Source organism: Phoenix dactylifera, chromosome 5, assembly GCF_009389715.1.
Source record: "Phoenix dactylifera cultivar Barhee BC4 chromosome 5, palm_55x_up_171113_PBpolish2nd_filt_p, whole genome shotgun sequence".
Taxonomy (NCBI): Eukaryota; Viridiplantae; Streptophyta; class Magnoliopsida; order Arecales; family Arecaceae; genus Phoenix; species Phoenix dactylifera.
In genome coordinates this window covers 2,265,854-2,293,676 of record NC_052396.1, presented here as the reverse complement: position 1 = coordinate 2,293,676, position 27,823 = coordinate 2,265,854, and the positions used below count along the sequence as shown (strand labels likewise).

Here is a 27,823-nt window from a genome sequence, read left to right as displayed (position 1 = left end):
CTATCTGCTCCCACTTCGCCCATCCCTAATGGCCAATCTACGGTCAGGACGGGGTCAAGAAGGAGGGAAAGGCCGGAACGACTGGGGTGCACTAGTACAAAAAGAAAAAGTATGAAGAGCTCAAAGTAGAAGAGTGGGAAACTCACTTGAAGAGGAGGAAGAACGGCTCCGAGAGCGTCAAAGGAAAAGCAAGCGAACGTTTCGGCGGCAACAATGGTAGCGCAAAGGAGAAACTCGAAAATGTCCGTAAAGAAGAAGACGGACGGGGGAGGGCCCCCGATTAAATAGGCGAAAGGGCAAGTGACACCTCGATGACGCCAGAAGACGCCTGGCCGCCGAAGGGTCGCTCGCACCCCAAAGGCGAATCGACACCATTAAGGAAGGATGTCCGCCGAAATCCTCAGGTTGCCAGGTCAGCAGCAACCGCCATACGCCATAAAGAAGGCGGGAAGCTTGAAGCGCGCGCGCCTCTCCGGAGGATGGCGGCAATCTCGAAACATCACTCCCTTCACCTGTTCCCCTTCTGGTTCCAGGCTCGGAAGTGGGGGGCTACTGTTATGGGGGAATTGAGCCGCCATGCCCCACGTGATCGGCACGCGTATCCAGGAAAGCTACAGCTGCCCTATGATCCAGCACTCCGACCCCGAGTCGGACCTCCTCGGCTCCGCAGCCCGACCCCGGGTCGGCTGCCCTATGATCCAGCACTCCGACCCCGAGTCGGACCTCCTCGGCTCCGCAGCCCGACCCCGGGTCGGCTGCCCTATGATCCAGCACTCCGACCCCGAGTCGGACCTCCTCGGCTTCGCAGCCCGACCCCGGGTCGGCTGCCCTATGATCCAGCATTCCGACCCCGAGTCGGAGATCTTTTGATAACGACAGGCTATTCTCCAGAGGCACGCCGCGGCCTCCTGCTCCACTACTCCCTGCAACGGCTGTACCCGATGCTGCCCACGATCTCCTGTATCAACCGTACAAAGCGGAGCTCCACTACGCCCTGCCATGACCGTACCCAGCGCTGCTCCACGACGCCCCGTAACGGCCATGTCGGTGGCCATTCTATCGTGCCCCACGACGACAAACCCCCCTGAGAGACCTCCCAGCCAGGTATATATGCGGCTGGGGGGAGAAGGGGGGGGTAAGCAATACCTCCCAGAGCACTCTCTCCCACTTGTGATTATCATCTCTCCTCCTCCAATCTCCTCTGACTTGACCGTCGGAGGGCCATCACCACCCTGGTGGTGGTGCAAGGCTTGTTTGCAGGTTCCTTGGCGGAAGGTGGAGCGCAACCAGCACCAACCAAGACAACTCAGGCGGAACCCCGTTCACACCGTCGTGTCAATCGTTCTCGGTTTGGACCACCAGCAACAAAAGATATAGCAATTTTTAGACAAAATATTTCCAACAGTCTAAGAACGTAAGCATGATTGTACTAAAAATTGCTATATATATATATATAATTTGGTAGTATAGAATTAGATTTTTTAATTATATAGAAATTTAAAAATCTTAGGTTGTTTTCTTCACAAAAAAACAGTTTTTTAAGAAATTCATATTGCACTGAAAATTGTGCAAATAGATTTTTTGCAACTTTAAAAATCATATAGAAATTTTATGCCGAAATTTTATGTAGATTAAAAATCCGTGTAGAAAATTACTGGAGCTTTAAAATCCGTATAAATTTTCTGCAGCTTTAAATTCTGTGCAATCTATTTTCTACAATCTTTAATTTATGTGTAGAATTTTTTGCATCTTTAAAATCTGTGCAGAAAACTCCTGCACTTTTAAAAGCTATGTAAAAATTATTGTTGCTTTTAAAAACTATGCATATATTAGGTGTTCTCAAAATATATAGTGTTGCTTTGAGAAATGTGCAGAAATTACAAAATTACATTACTTGTTATATTTCTTAATTTGGTTATTTAATTTTATTGATATTATTGCTTTTTATTGTATTATTTTTAAGTTGGAAATTTCTAATGGAAGCTTTGCAGAATAGGCATTTTCCTACTAAATGGGTTAAATGGATTGATTGTTTGGTGTTCGGTAGTCAAGTGGTGGGTCTTAGTAAATGGAGAACCTGGTAGCTGAAAATTGTACATAAGGCTGAAGAGGGTGATTCCCTATCCATGGCTCGATCTTATCACCGTAGCTAACTTGGTTAAATTTGGATGGGATACAAGGTGCAAGTTGTGGCTACAGTTGTAGAAGCTCCGATGAAGACAAGGATTTATGATTTGCTAATCATACATTGCTCTTTGAGAGGAGGCTCAGGTGGTGGCTTATAAATCTATTAATTATCATAAAATGTTCCCTTGTTTGGGTATGGCTCAAGGGGATAGTTTAGTATTGAGAGATAGAAAGTCTCGATACAAGGACTTAATATAAGTTTTGAAACGGGTCCATGAAGCTTAAACCATTAGGTTTGACGCCTGGCCATCCATATTAACCCTTCATCCTCGTATTATTATTCTACATGGAATCAAACCTTGCATATGATCTGTGACAATCTTCTCCTTCATTCATGAGCTGGCTCAACTCCCCTTAAATTAATTCACTACTCTCCAATCAAGCTCCCTAGCCCAATCACTTTTTTGAGTGCACTGTGTTATTGCTCTAGTTCAAGAGCCCACTCTTCGAGAATCATGCTTTTACCAATGTCTGCTACCACCTCTCCAATCCAAGGGCCTGCTCCCCGAAAGCTGGCGTCACCACAATGTAACATCTGCCCAGAATTCAAGAGCTATGCTTTACTACACTCCTACGAGAATCTACTCTTCCAAAATTATGTCCAAGCCCATGCTCTAACCAAGTGTGGCAAGAAGCATGACGTTTATCGACTCTCCAAGTGCCATTCTTTACTGCCCTCCTACAACAATCTACTCTTCCAAAAATTATATCGGAACCCATTCTCTAACCAGGCGTCGCACACCTTCACAACAAGAAAGTTGCCAAGAATTTCTGTCATCTGCTCGGGTACCACATGTTGAGGAGAGCAGGGAAGCCTTGATACTAGAATAACTTGATATATACATGTGAACGCAACCTAAAACTTTAGCCACTAGATTTTGGACCCAATAAATGTCAAAACACAAACCCATCATCCGAATCGACCATGTGACATGGCCGCATACTCTCTAAGACAAAGTCCACAAAAATATGCAAAGTCTAAAACATCGTTACAACCTCAGTATCAGCAAACAATAATGATCTCAATTCGTAACAAACAAAAAAATTTGTACAAATACAAAATTTAATCATATGATCAGTAGCGATGATGCTCTATCTATTCATTCTTTCACCTGTAATCCTAACCATAGCTAAGTGCTACGCATCCTGAAACTTTGAAAGAAAACGAAAGAGGTTATATGAGCTTTACAACTTGGTAAAAATTTCTACATACCCATATTATTGTAAGAATAATAAATGACAAATTATCAAATAATTGTTATTTATATAAATTTCATACTACAAAATACCATAATCATACAACATGCATAGCAAATATATATCCTTTAATGTAACAAACCACATCAAATAATAATCTCAAATTAGCATATATCGGATCCGATAATATAGGTTCTCTACTCTAGATTACCATAACCATATTTTTGGCCTATGGTGGAGCATCAACTGTACCATATTTTCAGCCTATGGTGGGACATCAATAGTACTACATTTTTCGCGTGTAGCAGGACATCAACAACGCGGCTAGTCCTAAATACTGCAACCCACATTTAGATATACAATTCAATTACATGTTTATTATTTAAATATAATTCAAGATCATATACTCTTTTGCAAAATACACTATATGCAAGTACCAAAGAACCATATATGCTTCATAGGTAAGTATAAAATGAGCAGTTCTCATATACCACGCAAAGCAAAATTCTTGGTGCACAAAAATAGCTTCTATATAGAGATGATTAATATCTAGGAATTTTATCTCTGCTGGCGACAGACTCAACTCAGTCCATACCTCCTTCTAAAAATCGGGATGTACATTAACAATCTGAGACTCTCTATTGCAGTCCACCAGGGGTCCACCATTGAATCCCTTGAATCCCTTCTATGAAATTCCATATATCAACTAGAGAGAGGAGAGAAAAAGGATGAAAAAGAAGGGAGAAAGAGAGAGAAGATAGAGGAAACGAAAGAGAAACCATGGCGTTTCTTCTCAAAATGAAGGAAGAGAGACAAGATCTAGGGTGGTGGCGGTGGTTAGGAATACGCGGGGAAGTGGCGAAGGTAGACCTAATCCGGCAACTAGCGATGGGCAACAAAAAAAAAGAAACCAAAGTAGAGAGACAAGAAAAAATTGAGACATGGCAGCAATAGGCCGCGGCAAACCCGATGTCATACGGCATCAACTAGGAAACCAAATTTCAACAAAAATCATGGCAGCAACAATGTTGGCAATGGCCATCAATGGAAGAAGCAGAAGAAAATGGGGGTTTAGGCCGAAACAAGGAAGATGATGCATGACGAGATTGGGTGGCTGGCCGGCTTCAACAAGGTGGTCCCAATATCCTTGAATCCAGAAAAAGAAAGAGAAGAAGTTTCTGAGTCATTTACCTTGAACTCTGACGAGCTCTAGCAGCTGGATTGATCGTAAAACCCTCAAGTAATCTCCACGAAAAAGCTTGAGATTGATGGCTGGCTCAATTCAAGAATCATCGGATGGGTTGCTAGAGAGAGAAACATAAGCTCGTTTTATAGATAAAGCCTAGGGCACCGCTCAAATCCAACGAGCCCGAGACTTCCTCTGCCCGGCAGAGTCGAAAGAGGAGATGCACCCCTTTTCTTGACCCCATGCACCACACACGTGCAAGGGCCGGTCCCAGCCCTCTCTTAGCCGACGCGGATGGGGTTGAAGACCAGGTTATTACAATATATACCAATTCTTCTCTCTCATATTACAATAGTTCCATAAAGGACTATATTTCGCATGTGATCCTCAACCTGTAGATATTGCAAATATTCTCGATTACGGATTAGAAACTCTTCCTTTCAAATATCTTGGCCTTCCTGCAAATGATAAGAAACTAAAACAAATTAATTAGCCTTAGATGGTGGAGCGAGTGGCGGATAAAGTTGGCGCACGGAAAGGCTTCTCCGTGGAGAGTTTTTGATTTGTTGTTGTGTTTTTCTCAAAACAAATGAGAATTTGAGGTATGGGGATCTTAGAATTTGCTCTGGACTAATGATTATTGTTATCTACATTTGAGCTAGGAGAAAGTTGGCTGATAACTTGTGAATTGTGCTACGGCTACAGCTCGAACAGGTTGTGCTGTGCTGGGGATCGTTCCTAACCTAGCCGAACCTCAATATCTCTTAAGCTTAATCTTGCCAATTTGACTTTTATTTAAAATTTCTCCAATCCAATCTAACCCAATCCTATTTTAAGCAAAGATTGGTTTGGGAGGGATTAGTTTCAAGGTGGATGGATGAGGTCAAATTGATCGGTTTGATTAATTTGTACAAGCAATTTAAGATTGGAAAAAATTAAACATTTGTCCAACTTCCTTAGAATCTCACCTCAAGTCCAAACAAAGCGTATAAAATCTCACCCCGGCTGATCGAACGAGTAAGCTGGATTCATCTGACTTGGATCGATCATTTCCAACTAAATTCCAAGTTGACCTCTGTTGTGGGATGGAGTTCCGAACTTTAGTCCTACATCGGCTAATCAGCGGAAAGGTCAGTGCCTTATAATGAGGAGGCCTAAAAACTATTCCTCACGAGGCGCCTTTTGAAGGGCAAAATCGTAAGGGTAGGGGCAGTACCAATGCGGACCCCCGCGACGTACGGTCCAGGGGCAGTACCTCTGCGGCCCCCCTGGCGTGCCGTCGGCAATCCCAAAGCGGACAATACCTCGAGAGGGACGCAGTCGCTTTCCCTGCTCGGCCGGTGTGCGGACTGTTGCCGAGGTGAAACCCCGCAACAGATGGTGCTAGAGGAAAGGCCTCAGCCGCGCACAGATCTTCCCACTGGGGGGCTGTGTTGTGGGATGAGGTTCCGAACTTTAGTCCCACATCGGCTAATCAGCAGAAAGATCTGTGCCTTATAATGAGGAGGCCTAAAAACCTTTCCTTACGAGGTGCCTTTTGAAGGATAAAATCGTGAGGGTAGGGGCAGTACCTCCGCGGAACCCGCGCCGTACGGTCCAGGGGCAATACCTCCGCGGCCCTCTGGTGTGCCGTCGGCAATCCCAGAGCGGACAATACCTCGGGAGGGACGCAGTCGCTTTTCCTGCTCAGCCGGTGTGCGGGCTGTTGCTGGGGTGAAACCCCACAACAGATGGCGCTAGAGGAAAGGCCCCGGCCGCGCACAGACCTTCCCGCTGGGGGGCTGTGTTGTGGGATGAGGTTCCGAATTTTAGTCCCACATCGGCTAATCAGCGGAAAAATCTGTGTCTTATAATGAGGAGGCCTAAAAACCTTTCCTCACGAGGGTTCTTTTGAAGGGCAAAATCATGAGGGTAGGGGCAGTACCTCCGCGGGCCCCCGCGCCGTACGATCCAAGAAAGTATCTCCGCGGCCCCCTGGCGTGCCGTCGGCAATTCCAGAGCGGACAATACCTCGGGAGGGACGCAGTCACTTTCCGTGCTCGGCCGGTGTGCGGGCTGTTGCCGGCGTGAAACCCCGCAACAGAATGTTGTGGGATGGGGTTCCGAACTTTAGTCCCACATCGGCTAATCAGCGGAAAGGTCCGTGCCTTATAATGAGGAAGCCTAAAAACCTTTCCTCACGAGGCGCCATTTGAAGGGCAAAACCGTGAGGGTAGGGGCGGTACCTCCGCGGACCCCCGCGCCGTACGGTCTAAGGGCAGTATCTCTGCGGCCCCCCTGGCGTGCCGTCGGCAATTCCAGAGCGGACAATACCTCGGGAGGGACGCAGTCACTTTCCGTGCTCGGCCGGTGTGCGGGCTGTTGCCGGCATGAAACCCCGCAACAGAATGTTGTGGGATGGGGTTCCGAACTTTAGTCCCACATCGGCTAATCAGCGGAAAGGTTCGTGCCTTATAATGAGGAGGCCTAAAAACCTTTCCTTACGAGGCGCCATTTGAAGGGCAAAACCGTGAGGGTAGGGGCAGTACCTCCGCGGACCCCCGCGCCGTACGATCCAAGGGCAGTATCTCCGTGGCCCCCCTGGCATGCTGTCGGCAATTCCAGAGCGGACAATACCTCGGGAGGGACGCAGTCACTTTCCATGCTCGGCCGGTGTGCGGGCTGTTACCGGCGTGAAACCCCGCAACAGAATGTTGTGGGATGGGGTTCCGAACTTTAGTCCCACATCGGCTAATCAGCGGAAAGGTCCGTGCCTTATAATGAGGAGGCCTAAAAACTTTTCCTCACGAGGCGCCATTTGAAGGGCAAAACCATGAGGGTAGGGGCAGTACCTCCGCGGACCCCCGCGTCGTACGGTCCAGGGGCAGTACCTCCGCGGCCCCCCTGGCGTGCCGTCGGCAAGCCTAGAGCGGACAATACCTCGGGAGGGACGTAGTCGCTTTTCCTGCTCAGCCGGTGTGTGGGCTGTTGCCGGGGTGAAACCCCGCAACAGATGGCGCTAGAAGGGGGCCCCGGCCGCGCATAGACCTTCCAGCTGGGGGGGCTGTGTTGTGGGATGGGGTTCCAAACTTTAGTCCCACATCGGCTAATCAACGGAAAGGTCTGTGCCTTATAATGAGGAGGCCTAAAAACCTTTCCTTACGAGGCGCCTTTTGAAGGGCAAAACTGTGAGGGTAGGGGCAGTACCTCCGCGGACCCCTGCGCCGTATGGTCCAGGGGCAGTACCTCCGCAGCCCCCCTGGCGTGCCATCGGCAATTCCAGAGCAGACAATACCTCGGGAGGGACGCAGTCGCTTTTCCTGCTCGGGCCGATGTGCGGGCTGTTGCCGGGGTGAAACCCTGCAACAGATGGCGCTAGAAGGAGGGCCCTGGCCGAGCACAGACCTTCCCGCTGGGGGGGCTGTGTTGTGGGATGAGGTTCCAAACTTTAGTCCCACATCGGCTAATCAGCGGAAAGGTCTGTGCCTTATAATGAGGAGGCCTAAAAACTTTTCCTCACGAGGCGCCTTTTGAAGGGCAAAACTGTGAGAATAGGGGCAGTACCTCCGCGAACCCCCGCGCCATACGGTCTAGGGGCAGTACCTCCGCGGCCCCGCCGTCGGCAATCCCAAAGTGAACAATACATCGGGAGGGACGCAGTCGTTTTTCCTTCTCGGCCGGTGTGCGGGCTGTTGCCGGGGTGAAACCCCGCAACAACCTCTACTTGCGGGATCCAAGGTATTATTATTATTATTATTATTATGGTTGTGTTGTGTTTTCGTCTGCGTGAAGGGAGACACCCGACTCAATTCAATAATTTATTCAGTGGCGTTGAATTCGTGATATTGTAGAATACGTGTTCCTTAGCAAAAGCGTGGCTATTTTTCACATTGCTACAACAAATAGAAGCAAAAGCATGACTATTTTTCACATTGCTACAGCAAATAGAAGCAAAAACGTGGCTTTGACTTCGTGATTTTTTTTTTTTTTTCGCGCTAAAGCGGATGTATCACGCATGGCGGGTACGAATACATCCAAAAAAGTCGAAAGATAACAAATTACGAAGTGCTCCGGATAGGTCCTCCTCCCCCAGCCAGAGAGTCTCTTCAGAATGGTTAGCCACATAAGAGACTACCCAGTTTGTTGCCCCATTGGCCTCTCGGTACACATGCTTAACCTGAATGAACATCCCCCCACACACCATAGTGTGAATGCCTCTGAGCAGCAGATGGTTGTCGCCTATACCACCCACACTCTATTGAATCCAACCGATAACTGTCGTCGAATCGCCCTCCAGCACTATAGCGCATGCAGGTAAGAAGTGTCGGGCATACCTCAAGCCGGACCAGGCTGCCCTTAACTTTATTTCCAGGATCGAGATATCAAAGATCTGGCAGCTGTCAGCCGCAATCATCTTGGAGTTCGGACTTTTAATGATGAAGCCCGCGCCTTCCCTGCTCTCGCTGTCTAGTATATATCTGTCGAAATTAATCTTGAAAAAATTCGGGGATGGGTCGTGATACTTTTGACCTTCCCCATTTTTTAACGATCACTAGCCAGTCTTGCTTTTCAACAGCCCAAACTGTCAATCCCATCATTTATTTAGTATCCAAAGTAAACTGTCCTCGGCTATTTCAAGTCTCTAATACCAATATACCATTGCGATCTCCCCGCCCCTTTGGGTCTCCACTCGGTGGTGGCTAACAAGCATAATTTGAGTTGGACTCTGTTTCCAGCTCTTATCCACCCAATTACTTGGGTGGAGTAAATAATCCGTTTTATGAACCGTAGCGGCATCTCTTAAACAAACCGTATTCGGACCACGTGCGGTCCAACAAGATTGAAAATTAGTAGGGATGATATCGTACCATCATCTCTCTTGGATAGTGTTGGAGAAAAAAAAAAAACCATCCCATAATCCAATGACAGGCGCGACCCCGACAAGCATGATCTCGGTGTGCACGACCTCGACTTAGAAGGCATGAGCTCAGAATGCCGACCTTAGAAGACCAAGCTCAGACAATCGACCTCAAAAAGTCGAGCGCGGAACGTCCACATAAAGAAGGGAGCACCAAATCCTCCATATTCGGGATCAAATTCCGCAGTCTCCGCCACCACAGCTGTCAAAATTTGAATTACTACTATCTCAACTCAGCTAATTTGAACGCCCGTGCCATCTAAGGTAACCTATTTAATTCGAGATATACGCAATCGCAATCAAGGGTGAGTAACTGCCACACCCCCTCCTATAAAGAGGGGAGAACACTGGCGAGGCAGGAGGCTTCCTCCTCCACAAAAGAAAGAACCTCTTCTTCCTCCCCGAACGAAAATACATCCATACTCTACTTCTCTCCATTACTTCTTTCCATTAAAAGCCCCTCTCTGACTTAAGCATCGGAGGACCTACGTCGGAACCCCCGGCCACAGGCTTCTTACAGGTCTATCGGAAACAGCCGTCCGCCGCCGCACCACCATGGCTGGAGCTTCTCTTTCTTGGTTCGCAGTCATCACCGGATCCAATTTCCAGCAACAATTAAAAAGCTAAATGTATATCTTTCATACGTAGTGGGACTCGAGGACTCATCAACGAATCTACTGTTTGATTTCTCTTAATCCAACAAAGTAGAAAACAACTTGTAGGAGCCTCTACAAAAAAATAAATGAATTTTAGAAACAAACTCGGTATAAGGATATTTTGGCATTGGGGTATTGTAAAATAGCATAATTTTTCAAAAAAATATTAGCACAATTATATAGTTTTTAGGATAAAATAGATTATTTTTAGTCAATTTCTAATGCCCAATTTATAAGAAATTGAGCTTGTCAAAAATCGCCTATGATCTGTCAAAACCTTATATAATAAAGTATAGGCCCATTTGATATTGCTGTTGTCTGCAATTTTTATTTTCAAAAATCTCGAAAGATAATAGATTGAACTGAGCAAAAAGTGCGATGAATATTTTAAAATTATTTGAACTGCGATCTATTGTTTTGAAGAAAGAGCGATAATGTAAACAAGATAACAGAAGATTTGTGCATGTACTATCTTTATCGTCTATCTTCATGCAATATTTTACTAATTTATATATAAAATGCCAAATAGGCTCTATGTTTTGCCCATCAAACTTCTTAAACAAGAGTTCCGAAGATATGATCCGCATGCAAGCCATCTTGTGCTGGAGTCGTCATCAAGTCCAACGTTTAGTTTTTTTTCTCGTTGGTTTGTGCTGGTGTATGATAACTTAGAATGAGCTTTAGGTTAAATAAATCAATCCTAGTCTCAGTAGAAGAATATGAAGTGTGGAAAGTGGCCAGGATCTTGTTCTTGTTTTGTAGTAGGTTCCATATCAGTTTTACAATAGAACTTTATTTATTGTTTAATGCGTGTTTTAGAGGGAAATCGAGCGTGTGAGACCGGGAGGGGACGTGGAAGTAGAGAAGTCCTTCGAGAGTTTTCTCTTCTTATTTTAAGACAACCTCAGTTGAGGAAGAGGCATGGGCAAGAGTGAGAGAGCTGAATATATATATTGTCTCTTTACAAACTATTTAAATAATCTTTTTTCACCCTTATAATTTTTTTTACATTGTTTTTTTATTATTTTTAGTTTTTTTAGACGTTTGTCCTGAATACTCAGCCGATAAGGTCGATCCATTCGGATTGCATGCATTGCCATATGCATTTTGTACACATCTGGAAATATATATTTCCTTTACAGAACCATTGTAATCATTGCTGTGGATGAGAATATAAGAAAAAAGTCGAATTGCCACGACCCATGGATCCCACCACCTGAGGAACTGGCACGTTGCCTATGAGCCAGATCTTTCTGTCCATCGAGCCTCGCTCGTGACTACTTCCGGTCCCACATGCTCGTACTGGAGAATCCCAAGGGCGCCCGTCCCATCGCATGGCGCCCCGGACCTCTCTTTTTCTAGATTTTTTTTTTTCCCTCCGCAAAACTTCTTTATTTATTTATTTTATTTATTTGTTTTTGTTCTCCCTTCGGTGCCGCGCCGAACGCAAACCTCAGGGGAGGAAGTGTCAGCGATGCGTGAGCCGGGGTGGATTCATAAAGGCGCAAACGATGCCCGCAGTGGGGCACATGCGCCTGCCTTTTGATGGCCCGCCACCAATGGCTGGCTTCCGAACGGACACCTCCATACCCCAAATTCTCGACCATGCATCGATCATTTATTTATTTTTCTAAACTAAAACCACTCGTCAGTCGTCACAGTCTATTCTCCACGATTATCCCTATTTCTTTTCTTTAGATGCTTTCCGGTGGTTGCGTACTAATAAAAAAAAAATATATGGACATGGAAAGATGGGCTTAATGGACTGCTTTGACATCAATCATCATCATCGTTTCTATTGTTAATTAATTAGTTGATTTTTTATGTTCACACCTAACTTCAAGTGGGAGCCGGGTTCTGCCCTTCCTCTGAGTTGAATGCTACGAACGTGATCGGAGGGGGAGAGGTGGAAATGAATATTGATTTCGAGGGCCTCCCCACCATCTTGCCCTTCCATGGCGCTCCAATTGAAGACCACCTATGTAGCACCAAAAAAGAATACCAAAAAAAAGTACGACAAGTGGGCCAGACCACCAAAACCTGCAACGGATTTAACAAGTTAAAGTCGATGGATAATTAAGAGATTGGATAAAATCGATAGCCCTGAATTCAGCTACTGGCCAATATATTTTCTTTTTCAGCTACAGACTAATGCATTTTCGTAATACTTTTGCGAGCTTTTTTTTCTTATCTATTTTTATAAGAGCCCGACCTATTAAGTATTAACTGGCTCGTAACCCAGCATAAGTATTAGAAGCGGACTCGTTCCAAGGGTCCATCTTCTTTCTTTCTTTCCTTCCTTTTTTTTCTCTTTTTTTTTTTTTAACTAAAACGGGCAAGCCAGACTATCTAAGTCCGAACACATCCCATAAAATCAGTAAATAGAATATTACGAAATACCCTAGGCAAATTCTCTCGTCGGGTCTATAGGATGCTACCGAAGTGATTGGCCACATAAGCGGCCACCCAGTCCGCAACATTATTGGCCTTCCGAAAGACGTGCTTAGCCTGAAAGGCCATCGCGTCCCCACTCATCAACCAAATATCCCGAAGTAGGGGTGGTCCCCACCCCGGCCACTCGGCCCCCTGAATCCAACCTATCATTGTGATTGAGTCACCCTCCATGATGATAGAGCTGGCCTGCAATACCCGGCGTGCATAGCGGATGCCCGCTCAAGCCGCACGCAGCTCAACTCCTTAAACCATGGTATCCGACAGCTGACAACCGCCAGCTGCCACCACCCTCGAGCACAAGTCCCTAATCATGAAACTCGTGCCTCCTCTGTACTCTTCATCCAATACTGATCCATCGAAATTGACCTTAAGGAAACTCGGAGGTGGAGGCTCCTAAATGAAGAACACCATCTCGATAAAATTAAATATTTTGATTGATGAATAAAAAAATTTGGATTAGACATATTATGGATTGCCAATCACGGGCCGAATCATAATATATTGGTTTGCCACCACAAGCCAAAGTGCGAATATATCTTGGTTTGCCATTGCAGGCTGAAGCATAATTATTATAGTTTGCCACCGTGGGATGAAGCGCGGATATGATAATTTGCCACCATGGGCTGAAACATAGAATTATGGTTTGCTAGTTACAGGCAAGAAGCATGATCCGGGATCATCTAAATCAGAAAGATAATTATTGATCGAAAATTTGGTGAATAACGGAAGACGAGATATATAAAACCACCGTTAAACCCAAGCTTAGATTGAAGATATATCTGACATTTTTTCTTGAATGAATTATATGTTGGATGATATACATTTATGTGTACATGTTTATATGGATTTATTTAAGTTATGTTGAATAATTGTTATAAGGTTTTATGTTAATCTTTATTTTAAATTTATTATATCTTTACTCATGTGAGTGTGGAGGATTTTTACTGGGCTATGACATGTGATCGACTTATATAACAGGTTTGGAGTGTGATAGTCTTTTTTACATCCTCAAGACATTCGGTTATGAACTTATGATGCCACCTTCCTTTCTGAATTGATGCTCTCTCTGTTGCACCTCGTTTTTGAATATATTATGAAAGAGACAGAAGTGGACCTAGCCATAGCCAAGAAGGATACAACCTCTATAAGTAGATGACCAAATACAAATACTGGTATAATGCAGTTCAATTCATGAAAGAACCATATAAATTTGCTAAAAAAATGAAAAGTTCCAATAGAAATTAACTTAAATCAGATGCAATTATCCGCTATGAGACTGAGTCCTATCATATGATGTATTATATATTTACATAGACTTGTAATGGATATGTGTAATGCATATTAAAAATATATAAATAAAAATGAAAAATTCAAAGGATTAAAAATATAAAACATATGGATTAGGAAACTGTTATTTTTTATTTTTTTAAAAAAATAAATTGGGGAAGTACTAGATGAAAGATAGGTAATTTTTTTTTTATCAATAACATCAATATATAACTATATTTATATATAATTTTTTCTTACGATTCCTTTAAAACAGAGATAATTTTATTGCTGAAATTAAAGAGTAATAATGATATTTAACAAACAATTTTTAATATTTTATATTATATTATTTAATTATTTTCTAGGTTTTAATATATTTTTAATATAAAATCAAGTTAGATCAATGATCGAGATTCTTAGCCAAATCAATCTCATGCATCCTTATTTAGAATCAAAATGTATACTTTTAATTAAAATTTTTATTTTGTGTTAGCTAATCGCATCTTCGAAGAGTTTTTTTGAGTTATTGGTAAGAAAAATATAAACAAGCTACAAACTGATAATTGGCAATTAATCATAAATATAGGATAAAATATTTTTTTAGTATTTCTTGAAAATACACTAAAATGATGCCACAAATTTTATGATAAAGATGGGCTGTAAACTAATATCCAGCAAATCATCATAAATATGGGGTGAAGCATTATTTCCTAGTATTTTTGTAAAATACTATTAAAATAATATCATGAATTCTATGATAAAACGAGTTACAAACTATATCTTGGTATTTATTATAAATATGGGGCAAAGTGTCATTTCCCAGTATTTTTGTAAATATGCGTTTAAAATAGTGTCACAAATTCTATGATTTCTTGTAGCGGTGGCTCAAATATATGAATGGCATATACACATACGCACATACATTCATACACACACACACACATCTGTATATACATACACAAAATGTGAGCTAACCAGGATAAGTGAATAGAGAGCTTTCACATCTTGTTAAATTCCAATTTAAGAGAGCCCGTCCTCACCAAACGGCGAGGGAGAGTGGGTGGGGAAGCCTGTTATGGTGTAGACAGAAAATCAAAATGTACATAAAGGTGATATAAAATTATTAGAGAAGGCATTACAAGGTGATGTAGTTATTTTCCTATGCAGAAGTCAACTTAAAATGCTAATCTTAAAATACAATGCCTAACCAAAAAGAAAATAATCAGACTGCACTCCAAGGTTTTCTTATATCAAGAACCTTACCTAAAAAAGGGCAAAGCGTAGAAAAATCTTGCAGAGATGGAAAGTTAGAAGAAGCAAAAAGTTTTTGTTTATCTTTTTTTTTTTTAGGAAAAGAAGTTATTCTTTTTCTTCTGTTAGTTTATAAGACTTCAAACATTGCAAATGTATCTTTCAGAAATGATGCAATTCTTCGTGCTATAAATTTTTCCAACTAGTTGGTAACCTTTTAGGGATTCAAAAGTTGTAAAAGATTTTGATAATCACTATTAGAATATATATATATATATACACACACACACACACACCACAAAGCCGTCCATGCGCTTCCAAGACCAAGAGTTTAGCGAGGGCTTGGATCGATGGGGCTGCCTCCAATGCCATGCATAGGTCCAGGAACATGGTCAGCGGCGAACTCGGATCTGGTTGCCGATCTGGCAACCGGCCGCAACCACAAAGAAGAGAGATCGTGAGAGGAAAAGAAGAAGGAGAGTTCGATCGGATCAGCATGCACTAAATCGTTCGCCGCCGCGCGCGCTGTTGAACCGGGATTTAGCAGGACATGAGAGGTAGAAGTCCGTTTGCTTACGCATCGGCAAGCGGGGTGCTCGGGTGGGCTAGTAGTATACGGTGTTACTCGCACACCCGAATTACCACACTCAAATATTCTTGTCTACAGGTACAGGTGGAGACAGCAGCTGCGACGAGTAAGGAGAAGAGGTCCATGCATGCATATCTCCGGTAGGGGGCCCGGCCCCGACGTCACTCAAACCTAAAGGCCAATTCTTCAACTGCCACTTGCGGGGAACAACATCACATGCTGCATGCACGTACGTACGCCGCATAAATAAACTGTAATAGCAGCTCTGATCTTTTCTTTTCTTTTCTTTTCTTTTCTTTTCTTTATTTAATTGCACAAGCCCTGCTTGCTTGATCGCAGATAAAGCACGTTGCGGCTACAGAGGAGGAGGTGGCTTAATTGGTTGGTTGGTTTGGTTGAATCCAGGCATCCAGTCACCCTGATTCAATGATTCCCCACTTTCTCCGCCTTTCACTGAGGTTGAATCGTTGACTGCATCTCCCTAATTCTCATTGGGGTGGGGCAGGACATTCTTTCCCCCTCCAGCAGGCCGTAGGGTTTGGGTCATAAATAAGTTTTAACTACATCTCTCTCACATATCCTTCCCCACTCGCATCAAATCTGATCAACACCCAGCAGCTTTACCAACTTAAATAGATGGCGCCGTCAATGGTTCTTCTTTTTTGCCTTCTCTCTTTTCTTTCTTAATTTAGCCGGATCCATGTTTTTAGTCCGCGCATCTTCCATCAGCCCCGTCTTACTTAATTGGTCGCCATTGTAAACAGGATTTTTCTCTTTTGTTTGGTTGAATTGATTTTTCTAGCTCTCTACAAACAAATCTTGCTGTGTCTATATATCTGTGATGAAAGAGACATCAAAGATGCATATCAAGAAGAAAAGATTCCATTAACTCGATCTTAAAAGTGCATGCCAAGGATTCTCTCTCTTCCTTTCTTCCTTTCTTCCTTTCTTTCTTTCTTTTTTTGATTAAAGGCCAATGATTCCATTAACTCTTAAGAGTGCTACAATTACATAAATGATGATTGATTGATAGGAAAGAAGTAATATTTTTGATTCCCCCAGGAATTACGAATGACTACCCCCACGGGCCATGCAACGGCAAGAGAGGTGTTTCCTGTTTACCGAAAGAAGTAAGAAAAATAATAAAAAGGGGCGGGGAGGTTGCATCCCTATTATATATATATAATAATAGAGTGATATAGTTTGGGAACATTATTGGGAGTAGGTAGGTAGGTGGGTGGCTTCACATGGATGGAAGGAAAAGCTTCTCCATCATGGCATGAAGAGGGGTGGGGGCTTTGCCTCCGAGGGAGATAGGCGAAGGCATGCAGTCGAGATGCGTCGCCATTATCGGGCACATGCCACGAACTATTTGACTCCGCTTCGGCGCCCATCCAACAACCACGTCCACCACCCCAATCATACGCGAGAGGACGAGACAAAGGCATCCCTGTCCTCCTCCCAACTGCTATAACTCTGTCTCCGTCCACTCCACAACGACCCTAATGATGAGAGAGAGAGAGCGCGCGCTTAGCGACCGCCAGTTAATTTCAGTATCTTAGGTCCATGGTGGACCCAGTCTACCTAATAATTTCTCTTGCAAATAGGTAGCATAGTGGAATATGACTGATAATTTCAGCATCCTACTCCAGAGATTATAGCTATTATTGACATAACATATTTCAAAATTTCACAAAGTAGTTGGGTTCCTTGCAAGACTTATAAGGTCCCAATCCAGACTTAATGACATCAAGATATCCTAGCTGCAAACATTCTACATGTTCTTCATAGTTTGGAGGCCCCATGAGAGAACAAAGAACAGAGACACACTATCAAACTGATTGTCTCCCTACAACCTAACAATCTTCCCTTCTAATATAAATGTGAATAATCACTTATGTAAGTTAAGCCTAACCAAACTAAAAACTTTCTACATATGAAATATAATTGCTTCAGTTTTATTTAGCTCTACGAGCTGAAAGGTATGGAGTTAGGCCAAGGCCGACACCGGTATTTTGCATTTAATTAAGACCCTATTAGTATCTGACCATGCCATGGCTGATAGATGAGATGAGATATCAAGTCTCTTCTCTTAGGAGTTCGAGCGTAATGAGGTGAGATGTTGATCATGGCTGGTAGATGTAAATTACATATCGAGACCAACTGAACTGAGCAACAGCACGCCAGGTGAATCTTCAACCCAGCTTATTTATACTTCTCTAGATCATATTCCAAGCTCATGTTTGTCTCAGTATGGTGAAGTGGCCCTATTTGGGGCCTATTTGGATAATTTAACAGGATAGGACCGAATTTTTTGCTGGATTCATGGCCTGGGCAGTCCATTTATTTTTTTTTTCTTGCTGTAAACCAACAAAATCATATGTTGTAATTCAAGCTGAAACTTTAATAGGCTCTTAGAACTTACAGATTTGGCGAGCCAATAGGCCCGATTTTTTTTTTTTTTGGTACAACGGCAGCGCATGGATACAACCGACAAAATCAGAAAAAAAAAAAAGATAACACAGACGAGGCACAGACGCATAGTCGCCCTAGATGAATCTTCCAGAGTGGTGGGCCGCAAATGAGGACATCCAGTCGGCCGCACTGATCGCCTCCTTGAAGACATGTGTGGCCCACCAGAGACCATCTTCGTCTAAAAGTCTGTGAACAGCACGTAGCAGCAGGCTCGAACTCGCGTCGAGACCCCAGCCCCAGATCCACTCTATCACCGTGGTCGAGTCTCTCACACGCAGAATGCAGTCCACACTCAGCACCTACCTCGCATAGGTAACTCGCTCTCATGTAACCCTGAGCTCAGCGCAGACCATGGACGTGTCGAAGATCCGTTGGCCTCCTGCCGCAATTAGTCTAGCCTCGTGGTCCCTGATGATGAAGCCGACTCCTCCAACACACCCTCCCTCACTAACACTACCGTCGAAATTCACCTTGAGAAAGCCAGAGGATGGGGACTCCTAAGAGACCTGTACGGTCATGGACCCTACAGGCGCGAAAGGGAAATCCCAGATTTCTCCGATCATCCCAAACGGCGACGACATGGCGGTGCGGAAGATCTCCTCCACATGAAGAAGGGCCCTGTCCGCAATCGACCTCGAAAGTTCTCTGCTATCGTCAAAGACCCAAGCATTCCTATCTAGCTAGCAGTGGTAGGCTAGGTAGGCACCCTGATCCCCGGTCCCTCCAGGCCCGGCCTCCATATTGAAGTCTCCAGGAAGAGCAGGAAGTCCTCAGTCGACGACCATCCTAGCTGCGGATCGTGGGGGCCCCAAGCACACTCCCAGATCTGGGTGACCCTTGGGCATCCGAAAATGGCATGGAAGATAGACTCCTCCACCTCTGAGCACACCAGACACTTGGAGGGGACATGCATCCCTCGCCGAGCCAGCGTGCCTCTAGTGGGTAAGCACCCCCAAGCCACCTTTCAGACGAACAAGGCAACTCGTGGGTGGGTGCGCAGCCTTTATATCCAACTCTCCTCAATCTGTTTAGTCAGGATCCTCCCAACCACCCGGGCTAAGTCTCGAGCCCTCACCTCTGGCCTCCTCGCCATGCTCCACACCCTCCTATCTGCTGCCTCCACAGTGAGAATCAGTATAGATAGGATATGCTTGGTTAGCTGCTCTCCGAAGGCCTGTCGAACAAGATCCTCGTCCCCTACTTGTCCCCTCAGGTTGAACAAATCATGAACTCTGCGCCCCTCTAGACAACCAACATCAATCATGGTAGGCCAACTGTGGAGGGGAATCTCAAAGAATCAGTTGTCCTCCAAGACAGCAATACTCTGGCCATCCCCTAATCTTCCATCTGATCTCCGGTAGGACCACCGGGGCACGGGCACAAATCTGACTCCAAACAAAAGAGCTGCAACGACTAGTACGTAAGATCGTCATGTCAGCTGGATCCTCATACTTAGCCCGCATAAGAGCACCCAAAAGGTTGCTCGGCTCCGAGAGAAATCTGATTGCTACTTTGGTCACAAGAACCTTCCGTTGCTCAATCAAAGAGTGGATCCCCTCCCTCTGCTCCTGTAGAACATTCATGCAAGAATATCCAAACAGATCCTCAGTCAAAGACTAGGCACAAGTAGGGACCTGTCAAGAAAAATCACTAACTCGCATACCATAGGGGACATATATGTGAACCCTGTTTTTCGGGGCATAGCCAGTAGAGATACAGCTCAAATATAGCAAGCGTAAATGCATTCGACAAAGTCAAAAAAATAGTCGATCTCTAAGTTCTAAAGGACCAACAGCAGTAGAATTCTATCAACAATCAATAGTATGATGAGCCACATAAGATGCTAACCAGGGATGTTCCTCTCTCTAAATAGATGCTACTCAGTCAACAGGGATGTTCCTCTCTTTAAATAGATGCTACCCAGTTAACAGGGATGCTCCTCTCTGTGGATATACGAGATGCATTAAAACGAATCGGCTAATGAGACATCTGCCAAATCTTGAGAACTAGAGGGTAAAAATCTCACTGAGCTAGGGGCAACTTGTTGATCCTGTCAACCACCATCTGAGAATTATCTCCAAGCCATGTATGTCTTGCACATATATACAGAGTTATTGCATCGACGACCCCTTCGATCCCAAGCTCCCGTAAGTTCAGTCACATGAATGATTGTAGTGAAAGTTTTCTTCCTTCCTGCTGCGACCACATGGCGCGTATGGTATGCTGCTCTTCTACATGTTCCATTATCCACAACATTGCTATCAAAATTTATCTCAAGAATCTCTTCGTGTGGGAGTTTCCAAGTGAAGTTGATCGCCAAGGGGGGGATTTTCAGTACGGAAATCCCAATTTCCATGGCTCTTCTTTCTAATACACATGACGTTGTTTTTTTTTTTTTTTTTTTGATAAAAACAATATTCATATAGCTCTTACGTGGGTACAGCATGCCAAGTCAGAAGAAATAAAATGATACACATAACGGTTTTTATTATCCAAAAAGTCCATTGCTTTTGTTTCTTAAAAAACAGCTTTCCTTATAGCAAACTTTAAATTTATTGTATTAGACACAGCTAGCAAATAAGACTTGAATCCAATTGTTGGCACCTCTTCCTTGATGACTTGATCTTGGAAGATGCCCCGTTTCACGAGTGTCAAATTTTTTTTTTAAAAAAAATATATTTATAAGTTAATTTATCTAGGAAGTAATATTAAATTAGGCAAGATAAAGGCTTGCAAGTTTGTTTAAGTAATTGATCAGAAATGTCGACGAGCTGGGGTCCAACCCAACCTTGGCCTCGACTTAAAAACCTTAGGGCTCGTTTAGTTCACGGGAAAAGAAGGGAAGAAAGTGTGGTCAATGGAAAGGTAATTAGATGCTTCTTGTTTGGTTGGAGTTTTCAAAAGAGAAATATGAGAAAGTTGTATTCCCATGGGAATATGATTTGCATATTTCATGGGGAGGTTTTTCCCATGAGAAACATAGGAAAGTTACTTTCCAATGAGACGGAAATCACTCCATCTTTATTTTTTCTTAAAAAAGCCCTTCAGCATTAAAGAGGCATTAAAGACCTAATTTTTATTAAGGATATAATAGGAATTACACATAACTTTCTCAGGAAAGTGGATGGTCAACCAAACATAAGCAGTCTGGAAATCTGTCACTTTTCCATAGTTAACCAAACATGCCAAAAGTACATTTCCAGGCATTCTCTTCCTAGGAATCTTCTTCTCAGGAATTATATTCTTAGGAGGAAAAATACTTTCCGCGAACCAAACAAGCCCTTAAGCTTAGCATAGGCTCATAGCTTGCACAAACATGTCAGGCCTCAATCCGGTCCAAGTCGGGCTTCCCTGTGCCAGGCTCAAATCAAATCCGTCCGGAATTTAAAATCTGAGCTTGGGCCAAACTCTTTTGAACTGCAATTTGTCAAGGCCCAGCCTAGTTCGAGGACCCTTTACTTCAGCTCAAGCGAGACATTTTGTGGGTTGGGCATTCAAGCCAATATGGGCTAGCTTTAACCACTCACCCTGTAGAAATTTGCAAATTTCTTGGCTTTTTGTGTGACAAGAAATTTTTAGCAAATAAGAGGAGCTTTGGACAAGCCATTTTTTAAGTCCGGCCTGGGTTACTTGGGATTTGGTGGCAGGATATGCAGGTTGGACATTTTGAGGACTGGATCTCGATGCGTTGACGGATTGAGCTCTCCAACCCCACCCCACCCACCCCACCCCGCGTTTTTTTCCCCCTTTTTTTTTTCTCTTCCTTTTTCATGTTATGTTTTCTCTTTTTATACTTATTTTGTTTCTAATCGTACATGTGGTTTTCTTTCCTATCATCGTACTCAAGAACATAAAGTATGATAAGTCCGCAAAGACAGACTCGCAAAAATACACGTGTTCGAGACAAAAGATAAAAAATATCTATACATACCACTCTTCAATTTACAAGCGATGGAGGAGGGTGGGAGGGAATTGAGGGCGGAGGCACCATTCTTTCCGTTGTGGCCAAAGAAGGCTCACAGGGACAAGGCCACGCCATGAACCTTGGTATCCGATCCCCAGGCATTATAACCGGCAAGCTTTCATCTTTTTCCTGCTTGTAATTCTACAAAAATATGGAATATGATAGTTAAAAGATAAGAAGAAATGTACAAGTCTGTTCTCATACTACTAAAAAAAAAAAGAGCAGATGTTTGCTCTCATAATCAAGAAATAAAAAAAGATTGAGAGAGAGAGAGAGAGAGAGAGAGAGAGAGAGGGAGAGAGGCATAATAAAACAAACAAGGACACGTCTCTCTTTTTCTGACTTGAACAACGTGATTCTAATCTTCGCCGGAAAAGAAAAAAAAAAATCATAGTGATTCTAATATTTACTGCAAGAAAGATTTACTTTATCCTAATTCTTAATAAAATATTATTTAGGCTAGATCTCGATTTCTAATCGTTTCTATCCAATTGGAATTAGATAAGAATATATGCATAGAGATTTATACTTGCAACTTCAACACACCAACATTAAATGGGACTAGCTGATGGAGGGCAAATCTTGGATGCGCGGCCATGCATTGAATTCTTGGTGCATAGCTGCTAATGTTCCTTTCTCCAGCATTTATGTTCAAGGATGGATGATTTCTAATTCTTAAATCATTTATGTTATGGAAGAGGTTGTCATTTGAAATTCATTAAGATATTTTTTTACTGTAGGAGTATTTTTTTTTTTTGGCCAAATGTTCAGTATGGCCTCTTTTGGATAGTCCTATGCATAGTTGATCACACGCCGAACCTCGGACCTAAATTCTATTTATTTTTAACCAGGCTTCCTGACAATCCTATTTAAAATTTGATTTTTTCTTTTTGTGTCCAAATCCGGCCCATGATCGGTTCACTTACACCTAGGAGACCATGTGTAGCGTATGACTAACCGTGTGGTTCAAAACACCTGGATCACTACTTTCGAACACCAAGCATGTACTGGAGAGGCCCGCTTTGGTATTATGCCTGCGGCCTTTTTTTTTTCCCTCTTTTTTCCATACTTTCCTCCTAATTTTTCTTTTGGCTAATCTTCAAAAATAGCAATTTTTGTTACCCTAGCATCCGCATGTTTATCAGAATTACGTTGTTGGCAGTTAAGGAAAATAAAAATATATGTTAATGAGCGCAATACAGGAAAGGTAACTGTTTAAGTTTTAAAATCAGCTGGCTGGCTTATACTCTGTATGAAGAAAAATTAGAATACAGGAGAAAATGTTAGACACACAATCTATGAAATAATACAAATATCAACAGCATTTGATATAGATTCTATCGTGAGTGGGTCACTATCGATTGATGAAGCACATTCAACTGGTTCATATGATATGGGCGCAATTTCTTCACCCCTCTCAATTCGAAGCTCTCAAAAGTCTTACAAAAAGTATAGAAAACCACAAATTTATATATATCGTAATTTTGAACTCATCGCACTATAATTCACATGAACATGAAAATGTTTGAATATATCAAGACAATTTGTCGCTTTACCAAGATAGGAGATCAGGGTATTTTTATTTTGTAAGTTATTAACTTTCAAAAATCTGAAGCGAGCAAGCAGCACATAAATATACTATTTTTAGATCATTATCATCATCGATAGACATCTAACCACTTTATCTCATGATATATCAATCTGTCAATCCTGCCTTCTTTGGTTTGGCCTTTGAGGAAAGGATCCATGTACTGGTAAGGGCTGCATAAAGCCCAGAGTAAAGCTAGAAAGGGTATTCCCCGGGGGGACAGGAAATCCTTGGCCCTTCGTCAAGGAAGATGAAGAAACAGGTTGGTTTTTCTCTAATATTTTACTTTGATATAGCAAGGAAGACGAGAGATTTAGCCGTTTGTTGCAAGAGTTCAATCTTAGCAACAGGAGATGGTGGGAACACTTAGACAAGGTGAGGTCTAATTGTATGTCCAAGACTAATAAGGAGGTACGTTCAGAGATAAATATAGATTTCTAGCTGATGAAGTTTGGCGATCAGAGGAAAATTAGGTTTTGGACGTTTAAGATGAGCTTAACAAATATCAAAGGTTGATAACCCTTATCAGCAAAAATTATTCGTATTGTAGTTCTAGTAGTTCAAGAAGGCACATCTGAGCCAAATATAGAAGAGTGGCAGGATTCTCTCCGTCCCCGGCCCGTTTGGAATCTGGGTCTGATGAAGTATAAGGTTTAGATAAAGAGAAATTAACTAAATCCAACAGGTCAAAAAATCTTGTCCTTCTTTATAGCCGTTTAGATATTCTATGTTGGTGCGGTAGGTAATATGGATCTTTTCCTTGATGCCATCAAAATGAAGGACTAGGGTCGTTTATCCACCATTGGATCATCCATGGGAAAAAAAAATCGGAGTGCTTTGAGATTTGTGCAAAACACCCTGGATCCCCAAATAAAAGGGTGACGCGTCAACTAAAAAATTGCTCTCCCTATCACAAAGAAAAGAGTCGCGTAGACCGGTGCAAGAGATCGATCACGATCAAGCCGTACGTTTTGCACAACCTAGCGAATTAATCTTCGGAAACCAAGGACGATTTTGGTTTAATATATATATATATATATATATATATATATATATATATATATATATATATATCTAACAGCTTCATGTCCTCTGAATTATATATCATCTGTGCCAGAATTCAACCTCAGTGTTACATCAATCATGTACTCAAACCCTTTTTTTTTTCCCCCGAGAACGAAAGCCTCCTGGACCATATGATATCGCAAGCAAAGAATTAAGCAGATTTGATGGCCAAGGCCAACTCTCTAAAAATTATCCAACGAAGTAAAAAGAGAGAGAGGGCTTCTACCGAAAAGGGGAAAAAAAACAGAAATCTCTCTCAAATATATTCGATCTAAAGAAAAATATTATTCTTAGGAAAAATAAAAATAAAAATAAAGAGAACGGAACCGGAGTGTATCTTTCGCGCGAAAGAAGTGTTGACTTTCCTTCGCGCGAAACCACCGTTGGATCGCCAGCTGCACAGATCTCAAAGCGCTCCGAACTCCGTCATCCATCCTCCGGCACAGCTCTCAAAGCGAACAGCGGATGATACAACGGTGGATTCGCGCGAAGGAAGGTGAATCCTTCCCTCGCGCGAAAGACACACCCCTGTCCAAAGGGGAAATGACGGTATATCCATGCTACTTGCTACCTGGAGTTTGGAGAGGAGCTTGGCAGGCGGGGATGGCATGGAGCTCGGAGCATGCTGATGGTGATGGTCATCGGCCGGCTGGACGGGATTCGAGGTGCGGCCGTGGCGGCGTCGGAGGGAGCGGAGCTTGTCCCAGTGGTAGCAGCAGGAGAAGACGCCGCTGAGGCAGAAGATGACGACGAGCAGCAGCGCCGTCCCCAGAGGGAACCCCAGCGTCGGCCTGGTGGACAAGTGTGCCGGCGGCGTCACCTCCCCGGCGTCCATTGTATCTATCCCCTTTAGCTCTTCGTTTCCTTGCTCGGTGTCCTGCTCTCATGAGTGGGGCTGCCGCTCGCAGCGACAAGAGCAATTGTTGGCTGGCTGGGAGGATGGGCGGGGATGAGGCATCGATGGATATTGGGGACAGGGGAGGGGGCGTGCAGGGTGAGCCTCTTTTTATCAGGGTGCAGGGCCAGAGAGAGATGGAGATGGTGTATCCTGTCCCCACCTGCAATGGCAGTGGAGGCGGCGGCGGCACTGACGCTGATGATGGTATGGTGGGGGCCATTTCTCTCTCTTTGCCCCGTCTTATTATTTTTTTTCTTTCTATTCTTCCATCAATCTTCCACTTCCACTATTATTATATCTTACATCAAAAAAAAAATAGTATATTTTGTTTGCTGCCTTCTTCTTTCCCCGGTGTAACGGTTCGTGGCATGGCGCGTCAGTGTTGCTCTCGCTATGGAAAGGCCCACGAGTACGTGTCTGCGTTTCTCGGGTAGACTGACCGGGGTTCGGGTCGAATCATGCAGCCCCTGCCCGACTGCCCAATATACGACTGCCGGCAGCGGAGTGCAAGTGATTGGGAGCCGAATGTAGAGGAGAAACGTAAAGGAAAGGAAAATAAAAAAAAAAAAGTTAATTATTTGATGTTAAAGCTGGAAAAAAAAAAAGAAAAAAAGAAAAGAACGGAGCCTAACTCGATCGTCCTATGTAAACAGCATAGACTTTAGCTGGCGTAGACGTAAACAGCAGCCTAACTCGATCGTCCTATGTAGCCACTGCTTTCACACTTGGATCCTTCCCCTAGGCTGGAGAGTGGTTCGGTTGGCATGCAATCTAATATCATCCAGGTGCAATGGGCGGGTTGCAGTCCATTTATCAGTCAAACGACAGCCACATCTGCAAACATCTACTGCAGCAAAAGTGTATTATTAATGGAAATATTCCTCCAGCGATCCATATATCATGAGAAATTAAAAAAAAAATGATCGATGGAGGTTCTTCCGCTGTCACAGGCTCCTCGTTGTTCACCGGCCTCACGTGCGGTAGCTTTCTAGATCTCTCCTCCGGCACCCGCCATGGACGGGAGGATGATTGATGACGGGATAGCCTTTTGAAGAAGAGCCCACCGGACGGACGTGAGGAGGTGATGCGCGACTACTGCTATCCTATCAGGCCTCAGCAAAGAAGGAGCCACAGGATGAGGATTCAAGCAAAGCTTCGTGGGATGATGAGTTAAAGCGCGGAAATGTCCTAATTAAGTTTCTGTCTTACAAGTTTGATTCATGTTGATCTTCCAAAAACTATGGATAAGGCCATGCATGGTGCATATCATGTCTGAACCACCACTTGACCTCGGTACATGATATATCCACACATTTCGGTCCGAGAGAATATGAAAAGCCTAAAATAAATTAAAATAATTTCATCTTTAACAAGTAACAAAAGTTATTCAATTAGAAATTCAGCTATTTAATTCATATCATTAACGGTCTAACCATTCCTTTTCTCAACGGTCATCCCAAATTATAACCAAATGCCAAGTATCCCGTAACTTTGAGAAGAAAAATGAGAGTGCAGTATGAGCAAATCCCTCCAAACATGCACCAACAAATAATTTAAGGATAGAAACTAAAAAATAATCAATACCAAAATAAATGCAAATATCATAGAATCATATGCCAACTAATATATATATATAATAAGAAAAATATTGAGCACCTTAACCTCGAACCAACCAACCTCGACAACCTCTGCGTCGACCGAGGAGAGCACCTAGAGCGCCGACTGAGGAGCCAAGTGACCAAAGTAAATTACTCCGCCTCTGACCAAGGAGCCTATTTGACAATCCTAATAACCGACAGCTCTGGCAGCCCGCAATTGTGGCGATACTGCAATCTGCATCTGGCCAGCGCTGCAAGCCGCCCACGCCAACTGACTCCACGCTGCGACTGTACTATCGACTGTTACCTGATCATCATACACGCCACATCAGCCCAAGTAATGACAAATCCAACTCTCCGATATAAAGGAACAACCCGAGAGACCTCAGGTATATAGGCCATATTACTCACGGAGAACAAAAATCTACTGAACTCTCTTCCTTCCATACTATTGCCTCTCTGCCGGAACAATCTAAGCCTCCATTCCAGCAGGGACTCCGTCCAGAGCCTCTCATCTGTTCGCCTTGTGGAGTTTTCACCGTAGTAGGA

The 27,823-nt window shown here is 43.4% G+C and overlaps 1 protein-coding gene and 1 long non-coding RNA gene across 3 annotated transcripts; both read right to left on the bottom strand.

Moving 5' to 3' along the window:
• Positions 1–3,099: 3,099 nt before the first annotated feature.
• On the bottom strand, positions 3,100–4,830 carry LOC120110734. Its single transcript, XR_005511867.1, has 2 exons — positions 4,576–4,830; positions 3,100–3,339 (listed from the first exon to the last, which is right to left on the bottom strand). It is a non-coding gene; the product is annotated as an uncharacterized LOC120110734 (long non-coding RNA).
• A 17,170-nt stretch (positions 4,831–22,000) lies between these two features.
• LOC103703988 (uncharacterized protein At5g65660) lies at positions 22,001–25,813 on the bottom strand. 2 transcript variants are annotated; one of them, XM_026803406.2, is made up of 2 exons: positions 25,347–25,813; positions 22,001–22,266 (listed from the first exon to the last, which is right to left on the bottom strand). In XM_026803406.2, the coding sequence occupies exons 1-2, from the start codon at positions 25,611–25,613 to the stop codon at positions 22,099–22,101; spliced, it is 435 nt and encodes a 144-aa protein (XP_026659207.1). In that variant the 5' UTR covers positions 25,614–25,813; the 3' UTR covers positions 22,001–22,098. The 2 variants fall into 2 exon arrangements, with proteins under 2 accessions (XP_026659207.1, XP_008785322.1); XM_008787100.4 differs by having other exon boundaries at positions 25,350–25,798.
• Between the last annotated feature and the right edge of the window lie 2,010 nt (positions 25,814–27,823).